This window comes from Zalophus californianus, chromosome 7, assembly GCF_009762305.2.
Source record: "Zalophus californianus isolate mZalCal1 chromosome 7, mZalCal1.pri.v2, whole genome shotgun sequence".
NCBI lineage: Eukaryota > Metazoa > Chordata > Mammalia > Carnivora > Otariidae > Zalophus > Zalophus californianus.
Genome location: NC_045601.1, coordinates 69,630,115 through 69,646,627, shown reverse-complemented (window position 1 = coordinate 69,646,627; position 16,513 = coordinate 69,630,115). Strand labels below are relative to the sequence as shown.

At 38.4% G+C, this 16,513-nt stretch overlaps 1 protein-coding gene across 1 annotated transcript in view; it reads right to left on the bottom strand.

Moving 5' to 3' along the window:
• The window catches only part of MDN1 (midasin AAA ATPase 1), a 157,976-nt gene that overhangs the window by 98,469 nt on the left and 42,994 nt on the right, over positions 1-16,513 (bottom strand). Inside the window, exons 17-26 of the mRNA XM_027601624.2 lie at positions 12,245-12,348; positions 10,527-10,671; positions 9,932-10,028; positions 8,485-8,598; positions 4,385-4,532; positions 3,794-3,904; positions 2,493-2,644; positions 1,786-1,964; positions 994-1,202; positions 662-808 (exon numbers count right to left, since the gene is read on the bottom strand). Of these exons, the coding sequence (XP_027457425.2) occupies positions 662-808; positions 994-1,202; positions 1,786-1,964; positions 2,493-2,644; positions 3,794-3,904; positions 4,385-4,532; positions 8,485-8,598; positions 9,932-10,028; positions 10,527-10,671; positions 12,245-12,348 (1,406 nt within the window). The remainder of the gene's footprint in view (positions 1-661; positions 809-993; positions 1,203-1,785; positions 1,965-2,492; positions 2,645-3,793; positions 3,905-4,384; positions 4,533-8,484; positions 8,599-9,931; positions 10,029-10,526; positions 10,672-12,244; positions 12,349-16,513) is intronic.

Below are 16,513 nucleotides of genomic sequence, written 5' to 3'. Positions count from 1 at the left end.
AGTAAATGGACTGCAATCCTTTGAAGATAAATATCCAAACTCGTATATAAAAATATAAATTCCAAAGCACAACAACAAAAGAAAGGAATTCTATTTCCTATATCATATATAAAAAATTATGAATACAAATGATGGCAAACATGCAGAAACATCAATCCTATAATGTGGGAACACAGTAGTAAGATTGCCAATTATTATTGGCTTTCTAGAAATTAAAAGCATATTAATTCTGATAAAGGACACCATAAAATGGGATATTCAAAAAACTAAGAAACTGTAGCTTTGCAGAACTGACAAGGGAGAGACATAAAAAGGATATCTTTAGTTATGTCCATTCAAGGACTAGATCCATTTAAAAAACAAAAATTGTAGTTTATCAATGCCAAATTCCAATCTAAACAAAATGTTCCAAAATTATCCACAAGTAGAGAACTGTTGCCATACATGACTATGAGAAAAACCATAACATGATATCAAACAGTTCATTTACAAACCAAAAAATGGATATTAATGGAGTGCATTTTAAGATAATATCCTTACTCTGAGAAAAAAAAAATGGACTGCTGTGTCTACCTGAGAAGGCTATCAAATTTTAAATTTCCATCACAAAATCTCATCAGTATGTTCCATTTGAAACTAAGTGAGAAGAGAGCTGAAATACCTGAAGGTCCAGCATGACTTTAACCAACTTGCTACAATAGGAGGGTGGCAAACTACAGCGCTTATGCAAGATTGTTTCCAACTCAGAACTAGGCAATTCATCAAAATGCAATTCCACAAACCGATTCCTGAAGGCTCTAGAAAGCACCTAGGAAACACACAGGAAAAAAACATGATAAAAAGAGCCTTTCACCCAATTTCCAAAATGGAGGCTCTACTATTCACCACAAAAAGAAAAACCCTTCAAAAGTAGTAAAAACATCTCAGTCTTACCAAGAAAGATTTATTACTTGATGGGGTAACAAATGGGAGTAAGGGACAAATGCTACACACCTTTCTGCCTCCATAAAGTCCTGGGGGATTCTGGGTAGCAAAAAGCATAAACCGAGGGTGAGCTTTAACAACTTCTTGTGTTTCTGTGATGAGCAATTCACGGTTATCATCCAGCAATCTGTTCAGTGCCTCTAACACATCAGTAGGGGCCAAATTTAATTCATCTAAAATAATCCAGTAGCCCTTTCTCATAGCATCAATAAGAACACCTTAGAAAAAACAACACTGAGGATTAGTGCATAAATTAGTCCAAAGTTTTAAAAAATGTTATATACAAATCAACCAATCCTAGACCATTACATTTCAAAACAAATTATTCCCTGCAGCTAGTCATGCCCCAAAATAATTTGTGATGTCAAATATCAAGGAAGGATAATTTTCCTAATCATTTCACACAGAAGGGGAGCCAAGGCTGACAAATATCACATTTCCAATTTATTTTTCCCCCTGCAGTCTAATTTCATTTAAATCACCACATTCTCATATCTATTCTCAGCTTCCCTCTGTTCAACGCTCACCACATTTTTCTGAGTCTCTAGGAAATAAAGTAGCAGTTCAACTGCACTCTACAAAACTTGGTCCTAGTCCTCTGTACAGCTGACAAGATCAGTGGGGCCCAAAGGAAGCTGGAGCCCTAACCACCCTCCCTTAACCAGGGAGATCAGGGAGAAAGACAAACCAGCTGTTACGGCAAAGGTCCATGTGCCTCAACTGGAAAGGATGCAGTTTACCTGGGGAAATGGGCTTAAAAGAATGAACACCTATACCCATGGAATGAAATAATAATCCTACCTTCTTTAAACACAAGCTTCCCTGAAGAGTCAGATGTATAACAACCAATGTACTCTTGAATATCCGTGTGTTCGTGATTGTTAATACGCACACAATGGTTACCAGAAGCTGCAGCCAGCCACCGGATAAGGCTTGTTTTACCAACTGATGTCTCTCCCTGAATCAACACTGGATAGGTTCTTGAAAAGATCAGCCAATAAAGCAATTTAAGAAAAAAAAAAGACAGAAACCAGAATTCAAGTTGTATTAAAAAGAATGTATCATTTATCACCATAAAAAAACATTTTTATATACCTATACACCACTAATGGAATGTTTCTTAAGCCCTAAGAAGTTTCTGTGTAAAAGAGGTTCTTCAGAAAATACTGAGGAGAGCAATCTCAACCTTTCTTATAGTACCTGTGAGAAACAGTAAATGGGACTAGCTGTTACTCTCTTAAATAATGGATGATGAGTATCCATCAGCAAAATATTGGCAAACAAGCTTAAAGATGGTCAAAATAATCTGCATCTGTATTGCTTCCACTAAAAGGTGCAACTAGAAACAATGCTTTGTGCCAGGAGAGAAGCGCTGACTTGAGAAGGAATTATTCATTTAGCCAATGAACAACATAAAGCACTTTGGAAAATTAAGGAAGTAAGACTAGAATGTCATCAATGCCTATGCTGGTAAAACTTCAGGGCAGCAAGAGAAAAGGTCCACACACCCTGCAGAAACAACTCGGACTATGTCTCTCAGGTTTAGCTTAACAGAAGATGTAAGAATGTAGGTCTCATCTATTGTAGGTTCCTTCTCTCCCACCGAAATCCAGTATCCTTCAATCTGGATAAGCCGGCCTCCTTTTGGTTCTGGAATAGGCTGAAAGACAAAAGTTAGAGAAATAACCCATAATCTCATGACAACTATGACATTCTTTCAGAGAGGGGTGTAAACTAGGAAAAGAGGTTATCACCAAAAATGCTGCCCCATTCTAGATGGTGAATCCAAAGTAATCCTAAGTCTTTAATAAGGTTCTTTCTTAAGAGTAAGGAATCAACATAAAAACAAGCCTGTTAGTCGGTAAACCACTTTCTCAGCATCTTTCACTCCCATGTTATTCTAGAATTTCCTTTGTCAAACTGAAATGGTGGTTGTGTTTAATAATAAGAAAAAAACATGCCCAACCATCAGTCAGATGGCAAGTGTGTATACAAACTCTGGTATAAGCAACAAAATACTATGTAACCATTAGAAACCAAGTCACAGTGATCCCTGGTACAGACACAAAACTGTAGGATATAGTTAGGCTAAGAAAGGAAGCTACAGAACAATATTATGAGATGGTTCCTTTTAAGGCATTTATATTAGATATATGTACTAGAATTTGCCCTTGCTAAGTGAAATAAGTCAGTCAGGAAAAGACAAATACCACATGATTTCATGCATATGTGGAATTTAAGAAACAAAAATGAACAACAACAACAAAAAAAGACAAACCAAAAAACAGACTCTTAACAATACAGAACAAACTGATGGTTCCCAGAGGGGAGGTGGGTGGGAAGATGGTGAAACAAGAGTACAATTAGCTTCAGCAACGAGGAACATACAGATTTGCTGAATCACTATATTGTATACCTGAAATTAATATAACACTGTATATTAAATATACTGGAATTAAAATAAAAAGAAAGAATTTGCCTTGATAAATCTATACACACACTGTGAGAATTTGAATATATAACAAAATACATATATGATTTAGGTGGAAAGGTGTAAGGTTTAAATCGCTAAAGAGTAGGAGTAGGAATTTTGGGAATTTTCACCATCTAAGACACCACCTAATTTTTTGGGGAACAAAAAAATTACTTTTTTGTTTTTTTTTATAAATTTATAAAATTTATACTTTTATAATTAGATTACTTTTATAATTACTTTTATAATTAGAAACAAGTTTTGTTAAAAAAAATGAAATTTTGATAATTCAGCCTTTCATTTACGTTAAACAAGTGAAGAAATCAAACAACATACCTGCTTCAGCAGACTTTTTACATTGCCAGAGACAATGTGTTGACAAATGAGCTTCTGAACTATTGGGTGTGATGCCCTGTCAAGCTGTGTTAAGAAACCCAAACAAAAGCCCTAGGAAAAAAAACAAATATGCATAATACTAATTATCCTTCTGCAATAACAGGCCAACTTATTTCAGGAACAAAATTCAACCTCTTGGGGGGTGCTGGTTCCCAGAACAACTTTTAAATGTGGTGTGATGGTAGAAAAAGGGCAGGATCACTCCGGTATGTTCTGGGCTGAGCTGACTAAATGAAACGCACAGGCAAACCTGACATTTGCATCACCAATCCCTCCCATCCAATGGTGAGCCCATCCAAGCACAGACTTTAGAAAGACCTCATAGGGGCGCCTGGGTGGCCCAGTTGGTTAAGCGACTGCCTTCGGCTCAGGTCATGATCCTGGAGTCCCGGGATCAAGTCTTGCATTGGGCTCCCTGCTCAGCAGGGAGTCTGCTTCTCCCTCTGACCCTCCCCCCCTTCATGTGCTCTCTCTCTCTCATTCAAATAAATAAATAAATAAAATCTTTAAAAAAAAAAAAAAAAGAAAGACCTCATAGAGCGAGCGCTGGATGTTGCTACACGGATTGGAAGCTGCAAATCGCAGAGCTCTGCAAAGAGTCCGAAGGCTGTAGTGAGGTCTATGGCCAGTTCCATCCACCAATTTTGTCCCAGAGTCTTTCCGCAGAGCTGTGTACAAGCTACAAAAAGGACGGAGTTCAAATGACTTCATTAACTAATAAGCATTCACTATTTTGCCACTATTTCCATTTTTTTACACAAGGTCCAAAAGCCATTTTTATAGAATTAGATAGTTAAGCTTACATACAATTTCCTAGAGCATTCATCAAAATCTTTCAGACGTTCTCTTTTGAATCTATTTTCCAGGGCTCCCTGCTCAGTGGGGAGTCTGCTTCTCCTTCCACCCCTCCCCTCTGCTCATGCACTCTATCTCTCGCTCTCTCTCAAATAAATAAATAAATAAAATCTTTTTAAAAAAAATCTATTTTTCACACACTCAGAGACTCTTTCAAAAGAAGGATAAAAAGAGGAGAGAGGTGAAAACCATCAGATTCTTAAGAAAAAGACAGTAAGATAGGAGAAGCCCTTAGTAAGAATATACAGAGTCCAGGGGCATGTGGGTGGCTCAGTCTGTTAAGCGTCCAACTCTTGATTTCGGCTCAGGTCATGATCTCAGGGTTGTGGAATCAAGCCTCATATTGGGTCTGTGCTCAGAGAGGAGAATGCTTGAAATTCTCTCTCCCTCCCTCTCTGCCCCTCCAACCCCCAACCCCTGTGCACTCTAAATAAATCTTTCAAAAAAAATTGATACACACACACACACACACACACAGTCCAAACATAGTGTTCCAGAGTCAGCTCTAATACAATAGGGAAATAAAGTCGCTGGGTGATGGAGAAGCACACAGAAAAAAATCATGGTGTTTTGAAAGGTCATAGGTATGGCCATAATCAACAATGACAAAATGTTAAAAAGTATGAAAATATGGTGACTGTTACTGTTATCATTACCACACACTTTAGAATACTAGAAGATGACAAGATGAAAGAAGTTTCAGACTGAAACATGAAATGCAAGAAATTTAGAATTTCATGAAATTCATGATCAGCTACATAAGATCAAGAGTAACCAAATGTGTGTCACAGATGAAATCTAAGTTCTTGCCTGATAAGATTTGACTTGCCTCTTTGCAATCTAGCTACACATTCTTTCTTTTGTAGAAAGAATCTACATTTTAGAAGGGGTTATTACAAATGGAACACTTACTACTTCTACTATTAGCATTTTACAAGAGCCTCTGCTTTATCTAGTCTGTTTTATCTCTGCTTTTGAATTTTAACCACACATATTTATACTTTTTTCTTTAAATTTTTTATTGTTATGTTAATCTCCATACATTACATCATTAGTTTTTACATATTTATACTTTTGTCCAAATATTCTTGGCTAACAGAAGTGTTCCAATTTTAGTATTCGGTATTGGTAAACCATTCCAAAGCATTTTCACAAATGCCTCCTTAACTATTCTATTTAAAATAGGGCTCCACTGGGGCGCCTGGGTGACTCAGTTGGTTAAGCGCCTACCTTCAGTTCAGGTCATGATCCCAGGGTCCTGGGATCAAGTCCTCTATTGGGCTCCTGCTCAGCAGGGAGTCTGCTTCTCCCTGTCTCTTGCCCTGCTTGCGCCCTCTCTCTCCCCCTGCCTCTCCCCCGCCTCACACCCTGCTCTCTCTCAAATAAAATCTTAAAAAGAAAGGGGGGGGAGGGCTCCAAGCTTTATGTGTTATTTTTCTTCACTTACCATAACCTAAGATTATGTTTCTCCTGCTTTCTGTGTTGATAGTGCTCTTGCAAACAGGGTGAACATTCCTAAAACCCACCAGAATTTCTGCAAGAAGTATGGCAAGCACCAACCCCACAAAGTGACATGGTACTAGAAAGGCAAAGATTCTCCTTATGTCCAAGGAAAGCAGCATTATGACAGGATGCAGAGTGGCTATGGTGGGCAGACTAAGCTGATTTTCTGGAAAAAGGCTAAAATTACAAGAAGATTGTGCAGAGGCTTGAATGTGTTGAGCCCAACTGCAGATCTAAGAGAATGCTGGCGGGCGCCTGGGTGGCTCAGTTGGTTAAGCGATTGCCTTCGGCTCAGGTCATGATCCTGGAGTCCCGGGATCGAGTCCCGCATCGGGCTCCCTGCTCAGTGGGGAGTCTGCTTCTCCCTCTGACCCTCTTCCCTCTCGTGCTCTCTATCTCTCATTCTCTCTCTCTCTCTCTCAAATAAATAAATAAAATCTTTAAAAAAAAATTAAAAAAAAAAGATTTAAGAGAATGCTGGCTATTAAGGAATGTAAGCATTTTGAACTGGGAGGAGATTAGAAGAGAAAGGGCCAACTGATCCAGTTCTAAGCTTCATATTTTATTATATTATGAAGAAAATAAAATCTTGAGGTTATAGTCACTTCAAAAAAATTATAGTGTGTAGCTCCTTATTTATTATCTTCACCTCTTGAATTAAAAGCTCCATGAGGAGCTTACTTATATTTATCTTATTTATAGCTGTTTCCCTAGCACCTGGGCAACTCAATAATTATTTGTACAAAAAAAGGGAATAAACCACAAAATGCAAAGTAAAACATTAATATGATCCTATTTCAAAACCTTTACATAGTGTTTAGTTCTTTCTAGACAACACAGACAAAATTAACTAAGCGACGTGCCCAGAATGAAAGCATTCATTTTTACAGCCCGTACTAGAATTCAGGTTGTCTGATATAAAAGATTGTGCCCTTTCCACAAAGCATTAAAAAAAAAAAAAAAAAAATCACGGGGCGCCTGGGTGGCTTAGTTGGTTAAGCTTCAGCTCAGGTCGAGCCCCACATTGGGCTCCCTGCTCAGCAGGGAGCCTGCTTCTCCCTCTCCCTCTGCCTGCCACTCCCCCTGCTTGTGCTCTCTCTGTGTCTCTGTCAAATAAATAAATAAAATCTTAAAAAAAAAAAACAAACCCAGAAAGAGAAATAAAGGCTCAAGAGGGATGCCTGGGTGGCTAAGTTGGTTATGCATCTGCCATCGGCTCAGGTCATGATCCCAGGGTCCTGGGATCGAGTCCCGCATTGGGCTCCTTGCTCAGCGGGAGCCTGCCTCTCCCCGTGCTTGTGCATGCATGCTGACAAATAAATAAGATCTTTAAAAAAAAAAATTAAAATAAAGGGCGCCTGGGTGGCTCAGTCGTTAAGCGTCTGTCTTCAGCTCAGGTCATGATCCCAGGGTCCTGGGATCAAGCCCAGTATCAGGCTCCCTGCTCAGTGGGAAGCCTGCTTCTCCCTCTGCTGCTCCCCCTGCTTGTGATCTCTTATTTGCACTGTCTTTCAAATAAATAAATAAAATCTTAAAAAATAAATAAATAAAACATTTTACTTTAAACGTTGTTACTTGTTGGTTTTTCTTTCTTGGGGAGCCTGGATGGCTCAGTCATTAAGTGTCTGCCTTCAGCTCAGGTCATGATCCCAGGGTCCTGGGATGGAGCCCGGCTTCGGGCTCCCTGCTCCACAGGAAGCCTGCTTCTCCCTCTCCCACTCCCCCTGCTTGTGTTCCCTCTCTCGCTGTGTCTCTGTCAAATAAATAAACAAAATCTTTAAAAAAAATAAAATAAAATGCTTTGCAGTTTAGAAAATGCACTCTTATAAAAAAAAAAAAAAAGGCTCAAGAAAGCACCAAGCCACATGGCCAATCTGTACTTTATTCAGCTAAGCCTCAATTCTAAACCTAAATCACTCATTGTATCAACCTTTTCCTCCCTGCATCGCACATAACTAGCATGCAAATTGCAAAAAGTAAGATTTCATCAAGACATATCAAAATACAAGCCATTTACATTCCAGGGATGCAAACTCCTGGCTATGAATACAAAAGTAATTAGGAGAGCATTATCTAATTGTTTATATATTCTCATCAGCGATAATTCTTAAGCTTTCAATGTAGTTTCATTAGGAAAATTCATGGGAGTTCATAAGGTTCCAACTTTAAAATAGAAACCTTAATGATAATCCTTCTCTAGTCAGAAGCAAACAAAGAAGTAATATATGTGCATGAGGCACACAGTTTATGAAGAGAAACCAAAGAGAACCTACTTGATGATTCCTTGAACTGTGGTCTTATTCACACTCAGTCCTTTCAGATAATCCACAATAAGAATTTGTAAATCTTCTTTACTTTCCAATTCTTCTACATAAAGTTCTGTGAACCTGTAAGACAATGATTATTAAATAATAACAACTTTTTAGGAAGTTAATACAGCAATTCTGACAAAAAAATACAAAACACAAGGGGTGCCTGAGTGGCTCAGTCAGTTAAGCATCTGCCTTAGGCTCGGGTCATGATCCCAGGGTCCTGGGATTGAACCCCTCCTTGGGCTCCCTGCTCAGCGGGGAGCTGGCTTTTCCCTCTCCCTCTGCCCCTACCCTGGGTTTTCTCTTACCGCCCGCCCCAACCTCACATGCACACTCTCAAATAAAATCTTTAAAAAAAATACAGGGGCGCCTGGGTGGCTCAGTCGTTAAGCATCTGCCTTCAGCTCGGGTCATGATCCCAGGATCCTGGGATCGAGCCCCACATTGGGCTCCCTGCTCTGCAGGAAGCCTGCTTCTCCCTTACCCACTCCCCCTGCTTGTGTCCCCTCTCGCTGTGTCTCTCTCTGTCAAATAAAAAAAATATTTAAAAAATAATAAAATAAAAAATAAAAAAATACAAAACACAAGAAGTTATGTAAACTCATTTTAACTGCTTATAAAATATGAAAGCTTTTCATCTAGATACAAACTGACCATAATGAAATAAAAGAAGATAAGACCTTTATCCTTATTTTCAGAGGTGTTACTATAACGGCATGTGATAAAAAAATACATGCAACAACAAAAAGCACCCTCATCATCAAAAATAAAATCATTGGAGCAAAGCAAAATACAATGCTTATAGTTTATAAAATTTCCTAAGAAGGTTTTATTATTCTTCTAATGGGAGGGAGGAATCTAATAAAATTTTAGCACTATTTTAAAACTCAAAATTCAACAAAAGGTCACCAACAAAAATAAGATCATTTATTTTTTCCAAATGCTACAGACATAAAATACTAACAAAATACCTTGTTGGTGTCGTGTTTAATGAACACTGAAAATTAAAAGGCCTTTTACAAATCACTGGCCTCATCCAAGAGGATTCAGTTCCTAAAATGCACTTATACTGTTATATGTTCTACTGTTTTATCAGTGTGTGAAGGTTTTTCTGATAGCTATAAGGTTATTTGAAGAAGGAAAAAATTTTATTTTCTACAATATTTGTGAGCCACTAAGTGTCATACAAACAACCCAAAGGAAAAAATTCTCCAGTGTTCTGGAGTCCTCTGTATTCCTACCACCTAGAGAAGGTAGAGGAATATGACAAATAAGGAAGGATTCCTCTTATCAGAGATCAAGAAATTTCAAGCATGGTTATGAGGTTTGGTTATGTTAATATTACCAATCAATAAAGAGAACTTTAAAGAAAAAAAAATTCCCCAGGATTCAGGCCGTGTCCCTTCACCTGTTTCTTATTCCTGGTGGGAGATTTCTTTTGCCCACATCTGTTGCTGGGTTCATACAGGCAAATAAACGGAAGTCAGAATGACGAACCAGTGGTTCTGTTAAGAGAAAATTATAAATTCTCAACTGGTAACATCAAGTGATCAGCCACAGGTACCCAGGGGAAGACTATCTAACTCCACAGAACCTCAGGCCAGGAAACCCTGCCTCAGGCTCAGCGGGGTTGGTGCTGGCTGCTCAAACCATCCTTGCTTTTTCTGAAACCCCACTGAAACCAATTTCTAGACCTATGTACCAACTTAATCTTATGCTGCGCTTCCACTACCTTTTAAGGTATAGCTATTCATTGTTATTTATATTTTATCACCTATTCACCAGCATGTATTTTGTCACTCAGTGTGCATGTCTACTGTCTACTACCCAAGTAACTTAAATTCTTATTCTTTGCACTCCCAATGTCACCTAACTTGGCAGAAAATTAGTACTATGGAATGGACACTTGGAGGACCATGTAATCCACCTAACCAAAAGAATCTTACTCTAAAGAGGCCAAAAGGCCTGGTACCAAATCAAACCTCAATGGGATCAAGTGCTACCTGTGTCTCCTCGATCCAGCAACACCAGGGAGCCAGAGGAGCCTTCAAGTAAACCACTGAGACATTCTAATGTTTCTGGTGCAGCCAGATTAATCTCATCCAACAAGATCCACTCTCCCTTCTTTATGGCCTGAGCTAGTGTACCCTAAAAGAAGAGAAAGTAAACTGTTAAAAATCCACTGCAAATAAAGATACACTCACCAAGAGCAGTTATGTAAGCAGGTTTAGAAACAAAAAGTGAGGACAAACCTTTTGTGCTTGAAGAGCTTTCACCCTCAATGCCAAATGCCTGCCAGCTGGTTCTAAGAGCTAAGGTCAAGTTAACCATTTTTAAATGTCCAGAAGGGTCAAGAGAATATCTTTGAGCCTAACAGAGGGGTGCAACAAACTAAATCATCTCAGTAGACAGATGGTCAGGTAACTAATAACTTATAATGTATTTAGATATTTATAAGTACCCAAATGGTTAATAAAAGCATCCAAAATAAATAGGTGATGAATATGCAAAGATGAGATAAATGACTAAATCAAGAGAGTGCAGTGGTTGTTAAATACATAGCCTTTCACATTTGCTGGAGAAAATCAAACTAAATCTTTCCTCCTCTTCACTGATTTATCTCTTCAAGTTCTATTTCCAAGAGCACTGAAAAATCTTAAAATCCACTCAGTTGACACATCAAAAACTAAATTGTTTTATTATTAAATGGCTTTATACTTTTGTTTTCATGATGATCCTATCAAAATCTTCTATAAACTTATTTGAAAATAAAACAGAACAAATGTATTGAATTCCAGTGTAATGCCAAGTCATGAAATAGGTATAAACTCTATTTTGAGAGCACTTGACATCCTAATTGGTTATTTTAAAAATAATCCTATTAAGATTAAGCACTGATGACCAAATTTCTCACATTGATGGACATGATCCAGTGACCTTCTCGCTCACCAAAACACCACCTCAAACAAGAGTCCTGCCTCCTTTTAGGGTGTAGTCTAAAGTATGTCACAGAAACAAATTTTTAAAATAAGAATTTAAAAAGCTTAAGTCATGAAAATTTAATTAAGTTGGTTCTTCCCACAGGGTGAGAGGACAGAAAACAGTAGAGCTACCCATTTGCTGGAATAGAAAGTGAGGTCTTGGGGTGCCTGGGTGGCTCAATTGTTAAGCGTCTGCCTTTGGCTCAGGTCATGATCCCAGAGTCCTGGGATCAAGCCCCACATTGGGCTCCCTGCTTGGCGGGAAGCCTGCTTCTCCCTCTCCCACTCCCCCTGCTTGTGTTCCTGCTCTTGCTATCTCTCCGTGAAATAAATAACATCTTGAAAGAAAGAAAGAAAGAAAGAAAGAAAGAAAGAAAGAAAGAAAGAAAGAAGAAAGAAAGAAAGAAAGAAAGAAAGAAAGAAAGAAAGAAAAAGGGAGGCCTCAAGTGAATAGATCCAAATCTATCCCCCCAACCCCTTACCATGAAACAGAGTTCACTAATTGTCCTCAACTGCAACTTTAAAAAAATAATGGTGCTAATCAAGGCCTTATAATTTCCATAAAGGACATTTTTCAGAAATCTTCCCCCCCGAAGTATTATTTCATTAGTGTTTATTAAGTCTTAAACACCAAGCACTAAAAATATCAACATAAAGAGAATACAAAATAGTAGCCTGGCTAAACTTGCATTTTGCATCAAATCAACATTCCTTTAACCTAAATAACTGAACCAAAATACCTCTACAAATGCAAACAATAGAGCATTTTCAGTCATTTTCATCTGTTGTTGAGCATGGTTGAGTCTAAGACCAAATGCTTCCCATTTCTCTTTTAGGAGTAACCCTAGAAAAGAATAACGACAAGAATTTAACATACATTTTAGGTTGTAATACAGAGAACCAAACACAAACAAACAAAAAAACCAAAACAAAACTCACATAAAAATCAAACATCTTAGACGTATAAGAAAATAAATCCAAATACTTATATGTTATGTGCCAGCCACTATAGTAATCAGTTCATTTATATGCATATGTACATTAATTCTTTCACCCCTCACAACAGCCGTTTGAAGTAGGTATCCTTTTCCCCATTTTACGGATGAGAAAGCACAGAGAAGATAACTAAGCTACCAAAAGCCCTTTGGCTGTAGAATCCAACTTTTTGGAAATAACTTATTTTCTAAGGAAATGTGACATATTGACTAATAAGTGGTACCTGTACATCAATATTACCAACCATGTTTTTATGGAAATCATGCCTAGAATCACAAGAGCAGCAAAATTTCATAATTAGTCATCTTTGCCCTAAGTCCTAGAAAGCCCCATTTTATATGGCTTCATTCTTCCCCCCACTCTTCTCCTAATTCTTTGAGGGAATCCAAGTTTGTCTGCCTGATGCACAGCAAAGCCAATCACGGAGACACCAAGTGTGCAGCAAGGATTTATTCAAAAGGCAGCTGAAAGAGGAGACTCCGGACAAGCAAGCCTCAAATCTGCCCTTCCCGAAGAAAGAGAGTCAGGAATATTTACAGGCAAGCGAAAACAGGTCTGGGTAAAATGTTGTTTCTGTGGTTTTAGTCTGCAGCTGTGCTTATTATTGGTCCCATTAATTCCTTGGTTACCAGTTTCAATCCCCACTGTCTTTTTTTTTTTTTAGATTTTATTTATTTGAGAAAGAGCAAGAGTAAGAGAACACAAGCAGGAGCAGTGACAGAGGGAGAAACAGACTCCACGCTGAGCAGGGAGCTCAACATGGGGCTCGATGCCAGGACCATAGGACCATGACCTGAACCAAAGGCAAGTGTTTAACCGACTGAGCCACCCAGGAGCCCCACCTCCCCGAATGTCTTTGATCATGATTCATTCTTGAGGGAATTGGGATGACAACAGTTCTAGCTACTTCCGCCTGAAACAGGGTGCAGTTTTGGGGTTTGAGGAATAAAACAACTTCGTGCCTTCTTGGAAATATTCCCTGGTACTTGGCTTAACATGTACCTTCTGCTTGACCAAAACAGTAGTTTCTTCTTTGGTTGTTTGGAGCAACACTGGAAAGCTGACATATACAGCAACTAGACAAGCTACTAAAAGCAGCTGAAGTCCTTTATGTCCATGCAGCTAATACACTTCATCAAGAATAAGGAGCTTTACAATCTGGGAAAGAGCTGTATACCCAAACGCTCTTTCTTGTCACTCCATCTCATTTTTCTGCTGTGGCTGACAACTGCATTATCACCAGTCAATTCTTTCACAGCGATGCTTGGAAGTTCTAGACGTTTGCTGAATTTGTCGCTGGTACTGGAAGTAGTCTCAAACACAACTGACTGGATTCTATTGAATCTCCTCATTCCTTTAAAAGCCAGCTGCCTGATCTAAGTTTTCGATATAAACTGGTTTTTCTTCAAAGCCAAATGGCATTAGTTCACTGTAGGGGTTGGCTTGTGACACCAATGACACTAGTAAGAAGGTGAATGCAGGAAATATTTAATTGTGGAGAAGAATACTCTTATATTATAGCAGGTGGATCCTGGAGTGCTAACAAAGCACCTCCTACTCTGACCAGGTGGGTTCAATCAGCTTCAATGGCCACTACCTGGGTACACCTCTCTGGTCTGTTTTTCTGCATGTCCATATATAGATCCTTGTGCAGGTAAAAAGCAGGAAATCTGGCCACTGTTCTTTTCCTCTATTAGAGACACAGCTGTTCTTACAGTGACATTTCAAGCATGTACAAACACCATCACCTGGTATTGTCTTTACTGCTTGTGGATTCAACCTGCTGTAAAGTATATAGCAAATCAGTAACCTCAAGTAATCACACTCATCTGTTAGTCTGTCTCCTGAAAAACACCTTAAGGTCTGTCGGGGTGGGGCACATGGGTGGCACAGTCGGTTGAGCGGCCAACTCTTGGTTTCAGCTCAGGTCACGATCTCAGTCAGGGTCATGAGATCGAGCCCCAGGTTGGGCTCTCCACTCAGCACGGAGTCTGCTTAAGTCTCTCTCCCCCTGCCCCTCCCCCCATGCTCACTTGCTCCCTCTCTCTAAAAATAAATAAAACCTTAAAAAAGAAAATCTGTCAGGGCTCACAAGAATAGTTAGCAAATTTTTGTTCCAAAGATAGTGGATGAAATTGGTGCCCAAGATGTGCCACCATCCAAGGTTTGGGTGATCCTGGCTCTTAGGTGTTTTTGTCTTTCTTTCTCTAAGGTCAAAAGTCCCCTTTCCTTCCAACTAGCCCCATGAGCATGTACCAGGAAAGGGCTTCAGCTTTGTGGAGGAGTTACCACAGTATAGTGAAGCCATTATGTATGGTTATAAATTAACATTCTCCCCTTTTGACAAGAATTTTTTTCTTAGAAAAACATCACAATTCAACATTGTTTCTTCTTAGCCTGAGTTTAATTGTTCTGGACCTTAGGTAAGAAGTTTGCTCCATATTTCATAAACGAGTCTTAGTCTTGAGAATAGGTCAGTTCTGTTAAACAGTTGTCTTAGCTCAGGAGGCAGTCCTGCAGGTGGGCTCTCAAAGTTAGGCCTGGTAAGGCTGCTAGGTAAGCAAGGTATCTGTAAGCAAGGTATCAAGCTGATATTTCCAAGGGGCTTTATCAGCTCAAAAAAATCAACCTACTTCCTTAAAGCCATCTGGTCACATTTGAGTCTATGCATTTCACCCTCAAATATGACATTCCAGTCAAAGCCTTGGTAATATAACCAATGTTTCCAGTGGTGTCCTGTTACAAGGAGAACAGATTCTTAGAGAACTTTTGCTAATAACTATAATTGCCATGAAAATATAAGAACTTTCACTGAGACTTTCTGAATTCTGGAGAAAAAAAATAAATGTTTCATATTTGTTTACAAAGGAATATTGTATTAAATTTCTGTGAGTCATTACTTAAGAGAAAAAGTTTCCTTAAATCCAGAACAGCAAACATTAGAGAGCCAACAATATTTCAAACAAAAGTCATAAAAAAATAATCATTTTTCTCAATTCTTTTATTCCCATGTTATTCTACTTGAATCCAGCTTTTTCATTAGTTCCAGAAATTTTTACCTAGTTCAGTTTTATGATCTTAAAGGTATCAAAAAACTATTTGTCAAAAGTCCTTTCCATGAATTGCCTTGAAGCTGAAACATATTTGCAAGATCATTAGAGTAAAACAGTAACTATAAATGACAAAAGACTAAAAAATGGCCATGGTTAAAGATCTGATCAGAGTTCCTTATACTGCAGCTGACAGGGAAATTTGGTTATTACTGGGGCACGCAACATTTTAATAATTAGAATTACAAGTGATGACACTGTACTAGGATATATTAAAATCTTATAACCTAGGATGGTTTATCATCACTTATTTGACAATGCTTCCCATGTAGTGACATACCAAATAAGCCTAATTAGTAAAAAAGACTTTCTTCAGAAGTTGAATTTTGGGAAGTTTGTCAGAAGTATCAGAAAGTTTTGAAGCATATGCCAAAATAGGATTACAGATCATTGCAAAACCTAATTACCTATCTAGCCAAGGCAGCAATAAGAGATTCTAAAGGCAAATACAGAGGGTTACAGAGTTATTAGCAACACTTAGAGGATCTTTAATATTGAGAAGATTCAACTTTCTTAAGTAATAAAGGACCTAATAGAGACAAAACATAGAAATTTTGTTTTTCTAAGCAGATTACATTTAAGATAAAGAAAAACCTTTGTTTACAATTTCTTATTAGATCAATAATCTAAGGAAACTACCATTTTAACATGAAAACCTAACTCCAATTTTATGCCAGTATACTTCTGATATTAACACTCATTCCAACAAGATGAATTCTTTAAAAATTCATGAAGTCCCTTCCTTTTTCCTCCCTGTCATCTCCCAAGTTGATATATACTTATCGGGATGAGGATATCCAGGGCACAGCGTGGATCTGATTTCTTGTGGTGGATGGCAGTGATGTGCTGACCAGAATCTCCATCAGAAATGAAGGGCTCTCAGCTATAGGGGCACTGCCAACA